The sequence below is a fragment of the Carya illinoinensis genome, chromosome 4, assembly GCF_018687715.1.
Source record: "Carya illinoinensis cultivar Pawnee chromosome 4, C.illinoinensisPawnee_v1, whole genome shotgun sequence".
Classification (NCBI taxonomy): Eukaryota; Viridiplantae; Streptophyta; class Magnoliopsida; order Fagales; family Juglandaceae; genus Carya; species Carya illinoinensis.
Genome location: NC_056755.1, coordinates 37,059,484 through 37,077,800, shown reverse-complemented (window position 1 = coordinate 37,077,800; position 18,317 = coordinate 37,059,484). Strand labels below are relative to the sequence as shown.

Here is an 18,317-nt window from a genome sequence, read left to right as displayed (position 1 = left end):
ATTGAAAACAACCTTATCGAAAATTATGATGTAACTTCCAAGTTTGGATTTCCTAGAAGTTCATCAGCCATTGACATGAATTTCCACCACACACACTGTATCAATGTCAAACCAATGCTTGTGTGTAAACTTGTGGATCCGCTAATATTAATACATCCTCTATTATGACAACTTTGAGAATTAGCAGCATGCCATGAGAATATACATGTTTCTTTTTAAATATCAAAATCTTCCATGGAGAGAGATAAAACATTAGCATCATTTCCAGTATCTCCATTTACTGACTTGGAGCCACTTGCTGAACTTGCTTCAACTTTTGGATAATTTTTCTTGACGTATCCAGATTGTCCACACTCCCAGTAGACTACTTTCTTCTTCATGAAGTTTTTCATCTTCCCATTTCTAGCTACTACCATTACTAAGTTCTCAAGTGGAATATTACTTCCACTACTTAGTCTTCTCCCTTTAAAAAATATTTTACTAGTAACATTTGAAAAAATTATTTTCTCCTTCCCACGTATCAAAATAGGTTTCATGTGCTCATATGAAGGTGGAAGAGACCAAATGAGTCTTAAGACTTGATCCTCATCATCAATTTTAATTCCAATAGCTTCTAGCTCAGCGGCAATGCCATTGAGAACGTTTAAATGATTTGAAATAATTGTACCTTTACTCATCCGTAGTGTATGAAATTGCTCATTCAGGTACACATAATTTGAGACACTCTTCGTCTGATACAACTCTTTAAAGTTTTTCAGAATTCCTTTGCCATAGATATTCCATGCACATTTGTAAGAAAATTTTTGGTCAAGTACAGACGTATCGCACTTGCTGTTCTCAAATCCAGATTCTCCCAATCTTCATCGCTCATTTTAGATCTACTCCTTTCACCAGTCACACTTGTACCAGTGCTGGCTTCAAGTGTTGGTCTGCCCTTCAATGCCTTGTGTAATCTTGATTGAATCAAGACATCCTTGACTTGTACTTGCCACAAGTCAAAATTGATTCTCCTATCAAATTTCTCCACCTCAAATCTGATAAGATTTGAAGGTATACTTCCTGACATTGATTTGATGAATTTACTGTAGAAATGAATAGTACCTCACTATGTCAATTTCCAGGAAAGATTGAAGGGTCACAATAGACACATTTAAAATTTTCAATCTCCTAGACAAAATCTCATTAGACTGTATGTATCCACACTACCACACCAAAGTTCCACCCCACAAAAAAGAACCTAGTGGCTCTAATACCAATTGTTGAAAATTTGAACCTCCCAAATTCATCCTCCTAGGATCTACCATTTGCAGGAATAATAAGAAAAATAGAAAAATAATAACAATACAAGAAATTTACGTGAAAACTCTGAAATAAAAGAAAAACTACCAGACCCAGAGAAGAAAATCCACTATATGAAAAATTATTACAATCATGCAATTTTTCTCCTCACCCCAAACACACCCACAAAGTTTCCCCACTAGTAAAACTTTAACTTTACACCTCTTTCCCTTTCACAAAAGGCTAATAGAGAAATTTAACTAAAATCAAAAGTTACTAAATAAGATTTCAACTGATGCACTTAAACTAAGAGGCTAAACTTCTTATTTATAACTCATTAGTCTTGCCTCTTCCTCACTCACTACCGATGTGGGACTCCAAAGAGCAACACTCAACAAATATTATATCCAAACTAACAAATTCATGTTCCTATATATATGTGTGTGTGTGTGTGTGTGTGGTAATACTTGTAATATTTAGGATTCATCAAAGCATACTTAAAACACGTGTTTTTCTTCAATTATTTAATTTGCCTAGGCCTGATGATATATAATATACTCTAGTTTTATTTCTTTAATCACCATACATGGCTAGTAATTTCTTGAAGCAACAGATTGCCAGCCTTAGGATGTCCCTCCTTGTTGAGGTCATTCTTTTCTTTAATTTTAATTTTTATAACACATATAAAATTATCTTCGTATAAAGATGAGAATTTAATTATTTTATGGCCAATCTCACTGTTTTTCATCAACTCTTGATCATCTATATATATACCAATTAAGTTTTAGATGTATCTCATCAGCTATATAATTTAGAGAGGCGCTTTGGAACAGCCGTGTTGCGGTTGGGCAAAAAACAGCCCACCAACGAGCTGACTCCATGTAAGATAAACTAGTCCAAAGAGTGTAGAATGGAAAGTAGCTGATTAATCCTCTAATAACACAATTCACCATTTCGCACCCTTTCCCTTTGAATCTAGAGAAAAACCCGTTGCACTGAAAATCCTCCTTCCCTTTCAAATTTGATTTTTCCTCTGGATGGTTTGATTTTTGAACAAAGATTATAGAACAAAGCTTTCTCCCTGTAGCCGCCATCAATGGTATGATTTTTTTAACTTTATTTATCTCTTTTGCTTGGCAAATATTTCCTCTTGTTACTTGTCGAGATTTTCCTGTATCTTATCAAAGATTAAAAAATGGATTAGCTATTTGGGTCCGTGTTTATGATTTCTAGTCCCACATTTTGGAAATCTCAGTTATCTTTAAAGTCGCATTCAGCAATTCCATTGAAGGTGCCACCGAGATCCTCATGGGATTGTAAACCCAGTAGAAATTTAATTACTCACCAAGAAGTAGACAACCAACATTGACCTCAAAGTTGAATGGTGAGTGATGCATTGGTAATTCGTCGCACGTCTTGCAATTTGCGTAAATTCCTCTCCTTAATTCCATTTCTAAACATAGTGCTTGTTGCACATCTTTTCTCCTCACAAGGATGCATGATGCTCTTCTCAGCGCTCTTCTTATTTAAGTATTCTGCAGCCTGCGCCATAACTAGCATTGAGATAGAATTTATAGTGATCAAATTGCAGCATCCTTGGGTAGCAAGTTTTTGGGTCACGGATGAGTGGGGGGAATTTGTGATCTGGTGTAGGCAAGTGTATAAACAGCCTACCAACAAGCTAACGTGGCGAAATGGGATTGGAGGGCTGTTTATGGCTTGAGACCAGACCGGCTGGTCACCAGGTTTTCCCTATAATTTAATCGATCTCTTGCGCGCATTAATCTCCAAAAACACATACGTTCAAAGTAACTGATCAGATTCTGATCAGCAACGGAAGATATATTAGTCGTATACGACTGATGTTGGGGAAATTGCATGCAGGGTTTTCTTGGTCATGAACGGTTCACTGAATTGGGGAAATTGGAGGATGATCAGAACCCCTTCTTCATCGAGCGTGTTGTCAACGTGTTTCTCAAAGATCAGACCCCAAATGATATAACTCGCATTGGACAAGTATTGTATGTGATCGTATATTTATATCTATATATAAAATTGGTTTGTATTTTCATGCACTATAATAATAAAACCTTTTTCATTTTTTTTATTTCTTTAATTAGCTGGAAATTAATGATTAAAATTATAACATTGGTCTACGTTTTTTCAACATATATATATATATATATATATATATATAGGAAGGAAACCCCGTTTGATGTCATTAAGCTGGTGTTTTCATAAGCTCAAAGGCAGTAGTGCCAGGTATTTGTTTCTATTGAATTTTATATATAGTTGCAACTCGGTTTGAAGCAAACATTCCCCATCCCCACCTCTGACACGACAACATTTAATTTTAAAAAAAAGTTTAAAATTATATTCTTTTACAAATGAAATCCGTTCATGTCAACATGCATGCAGTCACAATGCAGAGTACTTGCAAATCATGTAATTATTCTTCTCTTCTGATTTTTTGAATCTTTTATCGTCTTTTCTAATTATAATTTTGATTATATTGGGAAAAATTCATCACTGGTATCTGCAGCATTGGTGCTAAGAGGGTTCACACGGAAATGGTTAACATGATGGCTTGTTTCAGGGAAGATTACATTCACATTGGAGGGTAATGTTTATATATATGCTTTCACTACTGCTACGACATCTACTCTTTCGACTGACTTTTTATTTTCCTTTCTTACATTTAATATATCATGATTTAGAGTAAATATATGCAAAACTGATCGTTATAGATATATGTGCATGCAGGGTTAGGGCTGCATTCTCACGGCTGAAAGAAGAGTTTGCCATGCTGAAGGATAAGCTGGAAGCCTATCTTGGGGTTTGAAATCTCTCTCTCTCTCTCTCTCTCTCTCTCTCTCACACACACACACACACACACACGCACACACACGCGCACACACACATACGGAGCCAAAAACCAATTTTCATGGCTTGGGTTGGGCGTTGCAGATAAATGATGATCATGAGTGTCAATGTTGATTGTTTTCTGGTGATTTTGCAGCTGTTCCGACCTACAGATCAACATTCCGAGTCGGCTGACTCTAACTCCCCAATAAATTAACGACGGATTAACGTCGACAAGGGGAGACAATGTAGAAGTTGGATCAAATATGTCGGCAGATTAACTATATTAATTTATAGAAGTTCCAGTTACTTAGTATTAATTAATTTTTGAACAAAAGTCAAGCTTTTCCTGCTTGTTATCATGTGTCTGCAGCTGCTCATGGTCTACTTTGATCTTCTTTTTCATTATCATGGGAATTTGTCATGTCCGTGTCTAAGGAAATTACCCTACCCTGATCCATCCACTGTAATAAAAGGCTACCTTTGTTAAGGAAACCTATTTATCCTTTAGCCTTAATTATTTTGAATATAATTATCACTCTAATATTAATCTCTGATCGATTGTACGTTAGCTTGCAATATTATAAAAATAAAATAGAAGAAACGATAATAATAATAATAATGGTGCATGGGAGTTTTTTTGGGAGAAAAAGTATTGGGGTAGAAGAGATGAGCTAATTTGTTTATTTCTATTGTCACCAAAGCACAATTTATTAATGAAGAACAAAGAATGTTTACATGATCACTAGGGATACTTGGATGGTGATAGTTTTTTTGGAAGAAAAAGTATTGGGGTAGAAGAATGTTTATTTCTATTGGACATGCGCCTAGACTGGCCCCCACCCCTGCATGGTGCTGGAGGGGATGCCCCCGCCGCCCAACAGGGTCAGGGTAGTGGACATGGGGTTGCGGGGAGCGGTGCCCCACTGCCTACTCCAAGTATAAAGCTCTTGATTTCGAATAAGAAGTTCAGAGTATCTTTTTTCCTTATTTGAATTATTCAGTCTAGGATGGACGGGAATACCGATTTTGTATAAGTAATTAGCACAAATAGAAAGAAAAGAGATGAGAAAAAAAGAAAAAGGAAAAAAAAAAGGCCAAAGAATTAGCGTGACTCTCTATTAAGGAAAACAACCTCATTTCTGGTGCATGTGGGAGGCAACATATGCATGCAGGACATTAATGTATTGCTAAGTAGCTAAGAAGAAATGTAAAAAAGAGATGAACACATAAACTATTGATATTTAGGAGATCTTAATTGGCTATATCTAGCTTCGTAACAATGTTTCTAACATGAATGAAAAGGGGCTATAGCCCAATATCACATTGACATTACCCATACCAAATACTTGTAATTGAACTTAGTCCTTTGTTTAGGGTTTTAGATATATGAGTAGGCTTTCAATCTCAAATACTAAGTACATGCAAGACCCACGGATCAAAGCCATTCATTTCCTAATTTTGGATCAAGTGGTTGTACGTTGTAGGCAGATGCAATATATAGGAGGGCTACAACTTTTCAGTATTGTCTATATTTAAACACGTTAGCCTCACATCGTTTGTCTATCTCTTTCTAGAATTATACCATCCAATTTGGCCGTGCAATTAAAGGGGATCTCTATTCCTATGTTTGTCATTTTTGGATCATTTCATATTTTAATTCGCAAGCTTAATTAGCAGTATTTGTTTGTTTGTTTGCTTTTTACCTTATCTAAATTTAATTCATTTGTTTATCTTGGGCCTAGGGACATTCAAAAACAATTTATCACAAAGGTGCAAGGAATTATTGAGTTCAGATAATTATTTTATTTATTTTTACCATCCTAAAAAAAAGGATACATCCATGAACAATTTTACAAACTCTAGCTTAAGCTGGAATTTGTTATTTGGTGAGGTTGGTCTGTACCATAGCCTCTTAGCATGCTACCATAAAATTGGCTGTATCTAGCCATATGATACGTACATTGGGCATTGAGAGATTACTGGTGCACTTAAGGCTAGATTTCCCACCCAAAAGTCAACAGGCATGCTTAAGCTACATGGGTGCATGCCATTGCCTTACCCTTGAAGCTGTATGCTGCATGCACTAATAAAATACATTACTACACCATGTTTTTCAAGTGCAGGTTGGATCCAAATTTTGAAGGCTGGCGAGACTAAAGAAGGCACCACGCTTGCTCTTTAGTTGAGCGTAGGTTCCTTGCTCCAACACTTTCCCATCCGCTACAACCGTGATCGAATCGAGCTTTTTGATGGTGTTAAGCCTATGTGCCACCACAATTGTTGTCCTCCCTACCATGATTCTATCCAATGCTTCTTGAACAACTTGCTCAGATTGCACGTCTAGAGCACTTGTTGCCTCATCTAGTAGCAGAACAATTGGGTTCCGAATTATAGCTCTTGCTATTGCTATTCTTTGCTTTTGCCCTCCTGACAATTGCACTCCTCTTTCTCCACATTCAGTCTCATACCCATCTTTCAGTGATCTACAATGAAGTGATCAATAATTAGACTAATTACCTTGTGATTGTTGTAGTTTGCCACAAGCCAAATCCCACTTCCTTCACCCATTAACCAATTGAAACAATACCATATATGTTGCTATCTATTAAGAAAATACTTACGAGATAAACTCATGAGCATTGGCAGCTCTGGCAGCCTCCACCACTTCATTCTCCGGTGCATCGAGCTTCCCAAATACAATGTTGTCACGAATGGTGCCAGAATATATGACTGGCTCTTGGCTAACTAGTGCAGTGTGCCTCCGGTACCAGTGAATATCTAGTTCCCTTATGTCCACCCCATCCACTTTCACTGACCCCCTCTCAACATCATAGAACCTCTGGATCAATCCGATTACTGTTGATTTGCCACACCCACTTCTCCCAACAAGTCCAACACTCATGCCCGGTTTCACCTCTAGACAGAATTGACGCAACACTAAGCACTCAGGACGGCTTGGGTATGCAAAATCAACCTTCTTCATCTCTATCCTTCCACTTATTTTCTCTAATTTAGTTCCACGACTGTCACCCCCGTCCTACATGAAAAATGCAGAAGTTAATTCGGAAACTTAATATGGATTTTCTTCAACATTACTTTTAAGACAGATGTACCAATTGATAAAGAAAGTGATAAGAGTTTGAAGATAAAATTTACATTAAAATAGGACCCTTGAATGAGAGACTGGCGGTCAAGAATCTTGAACACGGATGCAACCGCAGCAGCACCCTTTGCTAAGTCAGAAGTCATGCTCCCAGCTTCTGCTATGACTTTTCCGGTGCTCACCAATATGAAAAATGTCTTGAACACGTCCCCGGCAGATATGACCCCCTGTTCCACAAGTGTACCTCCATACCAAAAATCCAGAGCCCATGACATGAATGTCAAGCACTGAGCCGACCCTATGCCAATCCCAGCTAGCCATGACTTCTTTTGGGCTTCCTTCCTGGGCTCCTCTTGAGCTTCTTCAAACAATTGAAGAACCTTCCCCATGCTTCCAAACGAAGTCACAATTCTATGATTGTAGACTGCTTCCACTGCAATTTGAGTACTTTGGTTTTGTGCCTTGACAAAGTTAGTTGAGATGCTGGAGAGTAAAACTTTACGCGTATAAAAGCATAGAATTGTGAGAGGTTGAACTGCAATCATGACGAGTGCTAGCTTCCAAGCCACAACTAGCCCCATGATCATTGCAATGGATACGGCGGAAGTGGTTTGGACTATTAGAGAAACTCTGTCTGCGACAAGAGATTTAACCATGGAAGCCTCGTTGCTTAATCTCGAACATAAGGCCCCGCTAGTATTCTGATCTTCATCAAACCAAGCTGTTTCAAAACTCAATATCTGCTCGAGCATTCTTAATCGGATTCTCTTTGTCAGCTTCTCTCCCATGTAAGCGAAATTATAGTGCTGCAAGAGGTTCATTGTGAGAGAAACCAAGGTTAGTGAAGAGAGAATTAGGGAATATGTACGGATTCTAGCACGCATTTCTTCGTGGCTTTGTGCAAAGAATGCCGCTATCATGCCTCCTATGGTAAGGGCATAGACAGGTTGGACGGCCCCGAAAGCTATAGCTGAAAGACTTCCAATAAGACCATGCTTCCATTCTGAAGCATTCAAAGAGAGAAGCCGGAAAAAGGAAGGTGGGGGGTGAGATATGGGAGGAGGGTCATCGACACTCAGTGGTGATTTTGGGAACACTAACGGGCTTGATCTAGCAGTGCTAAGCCGACTAGCACTGCTTCTTGCAACTGAAGAAACACGAACTTCGGAGCTTTGTTCTTGGTCATCGCAACTGAACTGTCTCTGTAGTTTTGCCAGTTTCGCATAGTGACCATTTTGTCGATTGATGAGGTCGTTATGTGAACCTATTTCAATTATGCAACCCCCACCAACGACAGCAATGAGGTCTGCATTTCGAACCGTAGAGAGTTTGTGGGCAACCACCTGTGGATTGTAATCAGCACGTACGATCAAGTTACTACAAATAAATATATACATATCTATATATATAAATGTAAGGAGTGAACACTTAAAAATGTCGTATCAATTAGTGTGGCTGAAAATGATAAGAGGGAGAGTAACAATGCATATCTTTTAATTATTTGACTCTAGCTATCATCAAACAAAAAACCAAAAAGAGGACGTAAGATTCTAAAAGCCAGCCACATGGTCGTCATGAATATTATTGAAAGTAGATGATGATGATGATGATGATGGATGATCATTAATTACCAGGGTGGTTCTTCCCATAGAAGCTTGATCAAGTGCATTTTGGACCAATGATTCTGATTCGGAGTCAAGAGCACTTGTTGCTTCATCAAGCAGGAGAATGGCAGGGTTCTTGATGATGGCTCTGGCAATAGCAATGCGCTGCTTCTGTCCACCTGATAATAAAGCTCCTCTTTCACCGACCTGCTCCATTTAATTTAGAATATATGGTAGTACAAATTGATTAACAAATCATCATGTGTAGGATTCATGTACTCTCTCCTAAAGGACAATGATCAGTAAATGAAAATAAGAGAATTCATGTAACCTAGCTAGCTAGTACTCTAACCTCCATAATTAATTTGTGAATGTAGTTGAAATATTTTATATGAATATTGCTAAAGTGAATTGTTGAAATTATCTAAATCGACATTTATCTCCGAACTTGCTTAGTCATTATATATATATATATATATATGACACCAAGTCTTTGAGAGATCGTGAAACATAGTGAATAAAATAATTTGCTTAAGATTGAATGCAATGATCATCATATTACTGTTTAAGGCATGAGCGCATGTTCTAATTCTGACATTGATTGTATGAACTGTTATCATAGGTGCATGGAATGAAATTGAGTTGTACATGAGATGAAAATGGATTAACGTAGATTGGGATGAACTCTTTTTTTTCCTTTTTCGGGTTTGTTGTAGATCATGTGGCAGATGCAATATCCCCAATCCTGACAAAATATACTAATTGAATAGGCTATATGGAGGGGAAAAAGAAAAGAAAAGAATAGGCCATATGGGGGAGTAGTCCTAATTATAGCTAGTTCTTTTGTGACGATATATGCAGATGCGACTACGTACCATATCGATATATATATATATATATATAGTCGATACATGGTAAATAATATAATTGGATTATGCATCATGTCTTGTCTGGGTGCATGTAAGGAACTTATACTTGATCTTCTCAGCCACGCCATGTCACCAACCAATCAAAAAGCTTTAACTGCGCAAACACTAGTAGCACGCAGCTACAACATTATTACTACGTAAGAGAGATGTTGCCTCAAAAGTTGAAGAAGCAGCTATAAATATATATATATATATATTTATATAAAAGATACTAAAAGATTAAAATCACCAAGCAGAGCATTATGTATCAAAGAGCACAGTTGCTTAAACCTTCCCTTAGCCTAATATATAAGACCAGATTCAAAGTCCCAATATATATGAGATGATCGATCATGACTAGCAACTATATATATATCTTACCATTAATCCCCCCACCCCAAAAATAATCATTCCTAATTGTTATTAATTATTTTAGGTACTGCAAACATATCATTAGCATACCACAGATAAAGAAATCCCTAGTCACTTAAAATTGATTGGAACTTTAAAAACAAGCATATATGTTATATATGATGCTTTTCATAACATAACCCACCTTGGTCTCATATCCTTCAGGAAGCTGCCTAATGAAGTTATGAGCATTTGCAAGCATTGCTGCAGCCGTGACTTCTTCCATGGTAGCATCAAGCTTCCCAAACATTATGTTTTCCTTTATTGATGTCCCGAAGAGTGCATGTTCTTGACTAACAAGCCCCATTTTCCCTCTTATCCATTTCAACTGTAGTGACTTTATATCCACCCCATCAAGTCGCACTTCTCCCTCATCTGCATCATAAAACCTTTGCACTAATGCAATTGCTGTGGATTTGCCACTTCCGCTGGCACCAACAAGAGCAACAGTTTTCCCAGCTTCAACTTTAAGATTGAAATCTTTGAGAACAACCGAATCTGGACGAGAAGGGTATGTGAATTTGACATGCTCGAATTCTAGCTCTCCTCTAATTTTATCCAATACAACTCCTTTTGTATCTTCACCGTCAATTAAAGGTACCCGATTAATCCTATCAAATATTCGTGTAGCAGCTACTGAGGCTTCTGTAAAGTACTTCAAATCTGGAAGTGCCATGCCAAGAGATCTGCATTACATTTACCATGCATGCACATTCGTAAATAGGTATCATCAAACTGATCACAATATTGCATAGAGATGAGATGAGGTAAAAATCTTGAAATCAAGTGATATTCAATTCCCTTGATAAAGTAACGATGATTATAAAAATCAAGTCTAATGATTTAATTAAAGATCATTCCGGATTTGATATTGTCTATAACATGTGGTATGCTACACTTAGATAGGAAAAAACAAACACACTGTTAATTTGTGAGAAATATTATGTTTCATTAACAAAAAAAAGGTCAATATTCTTATCAATATACATTGAAATGTGTACAAAATTGTGAATTTTGTTTAAAACTTAATCCAGATATATACTGCATGTAAAACTAATAGTGATTGCTGGAGAAAGTGATGGGAATAGTACTTATATGTGTGCAATAGATTGCATGGTGTGCCCATGAAAGAATAGATATCCTCTTTCACTGTAGTTTTCTTCTTTGTCTCATCATTTGACAGGCACTTTTCTGTGAGATTGTTTTTGTGTAATTTCTTTGTAATTGTAGCAATACTGTTATTGTATTACAATGTTGATATAAGATGTTGATAAGTGCAAGCAATTAATTATTTCAGGTATTGATATCCTCATAGTTTAATAAGTTTGGTAATTTCCCCTAGAAATTGGGCATTCCCCCATGGTTAGATAACACTCATAAGGAGCTTCTACACAGAAAATTCAGGTTCTCAACTAAGGGTAAACCTGAATAAACTAATTAATTAAGAAAAAAAATTTGGCTTTTTTAATTGGAAAAAGAATGCATGTACACATAGGGGATTAAATCTGTAAACTCATCTTCCATGCTTTGTGTGTGGGGGAATGGCATCCAAATTAAGACCATTAATTAATAATATATTGACAACAAAATGGGCACTCAAACCGCTGAAAAGTCAAGTTCTAATAATGTAAGGCATATGCCTCATGCAATTTGGCTCAATTAATGAGCCTGTAATGTAGTTCTCCCTAATTAATGCGTTGAACAGAATGTGCAAAAATTTATAGTACTAGACCCTTAGAGAAACCAGAAATTAACAATATGTTTCATGAAAGATCGATGTAATGGAAAAACTGAAGCTAGCAACTAGAATACTCATACGTACAGTCCACTTAATATGAAGGAAATTCCAGCCGCATAGATCCTTCCTCCACTTTCACCTTTGTACATAACCAAACGACTTCCATACCAAGCTAGGAAAGCCCATATTGTGAAAGAAAGACCTGTACTTCCAACCGCAAGTCCTTTCGCAATGCCTTGCTTCATTCCCAGCCTTGTGGTTTTATCCAATGTTGACGAATATTTTTCCACAATTATCCTTTCAGCAGTGAATGAATAAACTGTTTTAATTGAGCTTAGAGCCTGCTCAATAATGGCGTTTGCTTTACTGTATTCCTTGTAAGACTTCTTGGACAAATAGAGAAGATATTTTCCATAAATCAATCCAGGTATAATAAGCAAGAGTAAAGCTGGGAAAGCTACTAAAGACAGCCTCCAAGAGAAGTAAGTGGCGAATCCAAGGCCTGACAAGAACACTGACGAGTGCATCAAAAATATGGGCACCTGAAATCAAAATTACAAACAGTAAAAAAGAGGGAATAATGAAGAAACAAGTTATTTATTTTTCCATACAATTGATTTTGGATTAAACAGAAAACAACGCATTGACAGGTAGATCTTGGTCATATAGATGTTGAAGGATACATAAAAAGCAAAACGTAAGAAGAAAAAGAAGAAAAAAATACTGCAGGTCAGTCATGTACTAATAATCAGATAATTTCCTTCAAAAGTTCGTTTAAGTAAGAAAAAGTTGGATAAAATCTTTTTTTAAGAAAGTAGATCTACATATCATATGATCGATCACTAGTTCTTAATTATGAAAAGCTTCATATTTATGGAGAGTTTTTACCTTTTCACTAAGAACTTCTTGTATGAGAGAAGTATCTTTTGATATGCTATTAATGATCTCTGAAGTAGTTGCTTCTTGTGAATCAAAAAACCCAACTTCTTGTCTGAGAACAGCTTCCAAGTACTTGTAACGAATTTTCCGCACCTGTCGCTCACTTGTTTTACTCCAACAATAACCTTCTGCAGACATAATTTCTGAGTTAATCTAAGCCATCTTGATCTGTCTCTCAAATTATGCGAGGATTTTGAACGATTCCCCTATGAAATTCAAGTTTTCCTTGTGTTTAAGAAGGCAATATTATATATAAATGAGTATTCGTTTCCCTTTTTCCAGACTGGGGCATTCTAGGGTTTCAGAAAATGACTATGTTTTTTTTGTTTTTTTTTGGCAGTCTTGTAACTATATATGATGATGTCTCCTTATTCCCCTACAAACTGAAATTGAGAGACCCTGTTGACAATTTGAGATAAACATACCAAACACTTATGCATTGTCCTCTGAAAGCAAAGCAAAAGAGGGAGAGAGATGTTTTGAAATTACCCATAAAAGCCACCACCATTACTGCTAATCCCAAGTATACGAAGGATAAACTGCACTGTTAACAAAACCCAAAAGAGGAAATGATGGTCAGCAGTTAGAGAGACAGAGAGACAGAAAGAGATCAGAATATTGAGCTGATTGTTGACCTACTTACCATTTCAACCTCATCCATGAACTTCCCACGATTTTGTTGTGTCTTTCCATAACCCAAGCTGTTCATGATACGGCTAGCGAAGACAAGCAAGCAGTTTGTAGACATGCCATCCCCAATAGCACCCATCGTACCCAAAAACATCAACAAAATGTCAACCCAATCAGCATACCTGAAAAGCACGGCTACGGAAACTTTTTCCTTCCTTCTCGTTACTTCTTTCCCTAACTCATTCTTCTCTGGAGAACTCATTGCTTAAAACCCTCAGTACAAAGAAACAATAGTACTCAGAGATGCTAGTACTTTAATGTAAGAAAGGCTTGAGTCTATTTGCAAGAGAAAAATACAAAAGCTTGTGCATTCCAGACTTGACTTGCTCAGAGAGATGGTATTTATAATAATGTGTAAGGGTTGGCTGGTGTTTCCATGAAGCAACCTTTACATCATCATAAGCAATATTATGCATGTGGGGCTGTTAAAAGATAGTCTTTTTGTTTTGGTGGTTGTTACTGTCAATAGCATTGGAGGGTTAACCCATTTGTACGACCACGATCAGGATCCATAATTGCCCTTTTTTTTTTGTTCCCTTTTCTTTTTCTTTTCCTTTTGGTTTGTTTACTTTCTGTGATGTGAGATTACTTTACAAAATGTCGTTTCATGTCTGCTTTTTTTTTTTTAATTAATTATTAAAACGATGCTATTATAAATTAAATATCCATTATCTACGCTAGCTAGGTTTGTTGGCTCTCTTTGCCTGTAGATCGATTTCATCCCACTGAAGCCTGTCGAAAATACAGGGTTTTCTGCTGAAATAGCTAATTAAAGGAAGTACTTACCTATATATCCTTACATTTATAAACTAACACGATGTTTTATTATGCGTCGTAACAGAAACTACATATGTCATGAAGAATTCATGTATGAGGAGAGATCAGAGAGTGAAACTGAATAAAAGAAATTGGAATATAATTAATTTCAGAAAGCATATTTCTCTATATTATTGCTGAGTTTATAAGGCCAGTACTCGTGAGCCATACATGATGATCATGATCGATCATTCACAGATTTAGTTCTCATCGCACTAGCTAGCAGCTAGCTTATCCCGATCGAGCTGGATTTGTTGGACTTCAATATGTACCTCTGATCTCTCTGTCTCTTCCAAATTGGCATCACTTAATAAATTAATAATTAACATGTTTTTAAGATCCCTTGATCTCCCCTAGCAAGCTAGCTGCAGGTTTCTTTCCATTATTTTATGTCTGTCATTATCTTTCTTGGATTCTTTATTTGCCATACTGACTCTCGTGAGATCTCGAGCCCTATGCATTAGATTATAATCTTTAACTTGGCGTTACCCTTCGCATTTTCTGGACTGCATATGATAATGTAGGTCTAAAAAACTAATAATAATAGAACACATCTTTTTCTTTCTGTCGTTTTTTTTGGGAATAAAGAATATTTCACGCGTCATAATAACAAATTATGGGCTACCTTTACTCTTATTTTTATGATCACCTCATCACCCGGCTGGCCTGAATCTCTTTTTCAGGAGATAACAAAGATCATGTTTTCTATGAGATATGATCAGATCTTTCTGAAAGAATCAATCTAATATATATATATATGATATATTCTTTGCCTTGTTGTTTATATGTAGTTTGTCATGAATTCCTTTATATTTTTCTTTCCTCTTTCGGCATATATATTGATGATCAGAAAGTGGTGCGAAGCAACATGTCATGACCTGTTTGAGCGTCCTGGCCTATACAATTAATATCATATATATACAATTAATAAAGAAAATTGTACTAATTTAAATTTTAAATATAAAGACAATAATATTGATACGGGTGAAAATTGGTTTGTAAATATCAAAACTCATATTACCTTAACCCGGCCAGTTCAATGTGTACGCAGGATAAGATAGCATCGATCCCATCATCACTAAAAGCCATTAATGCACCTTGGGAAATTATAAAAAGGGTACTTATTCTGCTCCAAAAACCTATTATACAACAATATGATTAGTGGTTAAAGCGATATATATATATATATTGATGGAAACGTGTGGACCCAAAAGCAATGCAAGGTGCATGGTAGTAGTACTGCCTTTGTATGATTCCTGATCGATCTTGACTCTGCATGCGTAGTCATTCGAAATATTCAAGCTAGGCTAGCTGCAGCCACCAGTCGCCACATTTAATTATTAGTCATGTCCTTAATTTAGAACATATGTTTTGCGATAATATTATCTAATTACCGAATGCCATATATGCTTAATTATATATATATGCATCAGAAATGGATTGTTGATCACATCCATATATATATATATTGCATGATCGATCGATGTACGTACACATATTAATGGCCAATATATACGTTTCTTTCAGAAAATATATACTCATGTAATATTCATCTTTCATGCATATACTTGAAAGATCATAATTTACTTTTTAGTTAGATCACAACTGATCTCGTCCTTAACTTATTCCATAAACACGTCATGGTAAATATGCAAGATAAATATATATATATATATATATATATATATATATATATATATATAATAGTTATTATATATACTAGCTAGCTAGCTAGGATCCACTAAGCTTGTTGTAACATGATCAGTTGGTAGAATTCTTATCTTTTGCTTTTGGCTCTTTTAGTAGGATAATAATAGAATAATTGCACGACAAAGGCCGCTCGTCCACCTTCTGAACTTTCTTCGAATCGAAGACCAGCTTAGGTCAAGGCCGGGGAGCTGGCCGGCCGGCTAGAGTACTTCTACTACTTTTTGTAAAGATTGTAATAATAGATGATCAATTTTGAACTTATAAATATATATAATGATCTTTGTATATATATTTTCTTTATTTTCAACTTAAATTTCCTTTCGCATTAATCATGATGGCCGAGTCTGCCCGAATTAAGTTGATCGAGGTTAGGCAAAAACAAGGCATGCTAATTAATTAAAATTAGTACTGCCCGAATAGGGAGACAAGGCGGCAATGGTAGTACTGGTATTATCTGCGTTTCCCACCGGCCATTAACATGAACGAACAAGCTGGTAGGCTAGCTAGCAAATGCGTTTTCTGTATATATAATTGACGTACTTCCTCCTTTAAAAAACTAAGCATCAAAGAATGCTAATCAACTGTCAAAGCCATGATGAACCTTCCTTCCATAAATATTTAAATTAAGCTTATAACTAAAGTGTTTTCTCACGCATATGAATCATGTGCAGCTAGATAGCATATATAATCTAGTACACATACAATTAAGTATTTGAGACCGTTCACTGTTTCTGGGCAATCCCAAAGAATGTTCTTAAGTTGTTGAAGTGGCCATGGACTACTTGGAGATACGTGCATTAATTGGGATCCTAAGCTGCTTATAAGTTTAAAGTTCAATAATATAATAAATTACAAGGTGGTGTTCTATCAATAATAAAAATAAGTAAACTCTAGGTCTTTAACTTTGCCTCTATTAACACGTGATTTTAAATGAAATAAAATAAGGACATGCCTTTAATTAGATTCCTATTTATATTAATTATTACTTTCTATAAGCTAGCTAACTAGTGCTGGGCCGGGGTTTACCAATACATATCCACTAATTCTGCTTGAATTTGGTTCTGATCTCCTATATATAATATAAGGAGGTAGAACATGATGTTTAATTTGAATATTATACATTAAGTTTTTTAATTAATAACACAAAAATATAAGCTATCAAATTGCTCAAATAAAATTAAGATGTGCGGTTGGGATTTGAATGATTTTGAGTTTAAAGTTATAAAGAGGACGTGGGATTTGGGGCGCATGAGGTTGGCCCTACTGATAATCTCTTCAATCTCAAGCCACTAATAGCTTTGGTTGTTTGCATGAATATTTATTACTCCTACATGATGCAGTAGTGAGTGCAAAGGAAAAAGGCAATTAGAACTAATGGATCAGTTGGCTGTTGAATGTCTTACCTATTTATCCTATTCGAGTCTGATAAGATTAATAATACTTTAGGCTACATGTAAAAAGGTTGAACAGTGAGTTCTCACTTTTGAAAAGAAGAACACACTTTTATTAAATTACAATCTTTTAGTTAGGTATAACTAGTTAGTGTGAAAATAACATTCATGTATTTTATCTATCATTTGATTATTTATTTATATCATTAGTACGTCTGACATGCTAGAATAATTTTAATTTATAACAGGTTGAACAATGATTTCCACTTTGAAAAGGATCAAGAAATGTTGTTAAGAGATCAAGTCTTAGGTCTAGAAAGAGATTTTATAAAAGTGAATATATAAACTGGCATGGTGACTTAATGTGAAACGTTAAATTATCTATTTTATGATAAAAAATATTTTATAATCTGACGCCTCACATCAAATGATGTCATTACGTTATTCCTAAGTTTATTATTACAAGATCTCTTTACAGATCAAACATTTCTCATTAAATCTGTTTGGTCACTGAGATTTTTCAAATCAGAATTTTTAGTTTTAAGATTAAATATTAAAATATTATATCTTAATATTATTACTGTATTGGAATTTGAAAAAGTTAAGAAAAAGTTGAATTGTTTATTATATTTTGTATGGAGATTTGAAAAAATTTTAATGATGAGATAAGAATTTTATATTTGAGATGAGAATTTCATTTGACCAAACAGTACCTAGTTATCATCTTTTAGCTGGGTAATTGTCTGATCTTGATAGTATAGAGACATGAGTATTTAAGAATAGAGATGCCTTGCCCAAATTGAGTTGACAATTCTTCGACAATAACACCTCCATGAAAAATCAAAGACATGAGAGAGCAGTCTG

The 18,317-nt window shown here is 35.7% G+C and overlaps 2 protein-coding genes across 2 annotated transcripts; one reads left to right on the top strand and one right to left on the bottom strand.

The window, feature by feature from the left end:
• The first annotated feature begins 2,972 nt into the window (after positions 1–2,972).
• On the top strand, positions 2,973–4,357 carry LOC122306470 (histidine-containing phosphotransfer protein 4-like). Its single transcript, XM_043118899.1, has 5 exons — positions 2,973–3,023; positions 3,163–3,299; positions 3,821–3,898; positions 4,042–4,114; positions 4,298–4,357. The coding sequence occupies exons 1-5, from the start codon at positions 2,973–2,975 to the stop codon at positions 4,355–4,357; spliced, it is 399 nt and encodes a 132-aa protein (XP_042974833.1).
• A 1,569-nt stretch (positions 4,358–5,926) lies between these two features.
• Positions 5,927–13,844, bottom strand: LOC122306882 (putative ABC transporter B family member 8). Its single transcript, XM_043119431.1, has 9 exons — positions 13,490–13,844; positions 13,336–13,390; positions 12,796–12,974; positions 11,992–12,449; positions 10,315–10,855; positions 8,878–9,057; positions 7,300–8,589; positions 6,765–7,180; positions 5,927–6,626 (listed from the first exon to the last, which is right to left on the bottom strand). Exons 1-9 carry the CDS (start codon positions 13,736–13,738, stop codon positions 6,257–6,259), a joined length of 3,738 nt encoding a protein of 1,245 aa, XP_042975365.1. The 5' UTR covers positions 13,739–13,844; the 3' UTR covers positions 5,927–6,256.
• Positions 13,845–18,317: the final 4,473 nt, after the last annotated feature.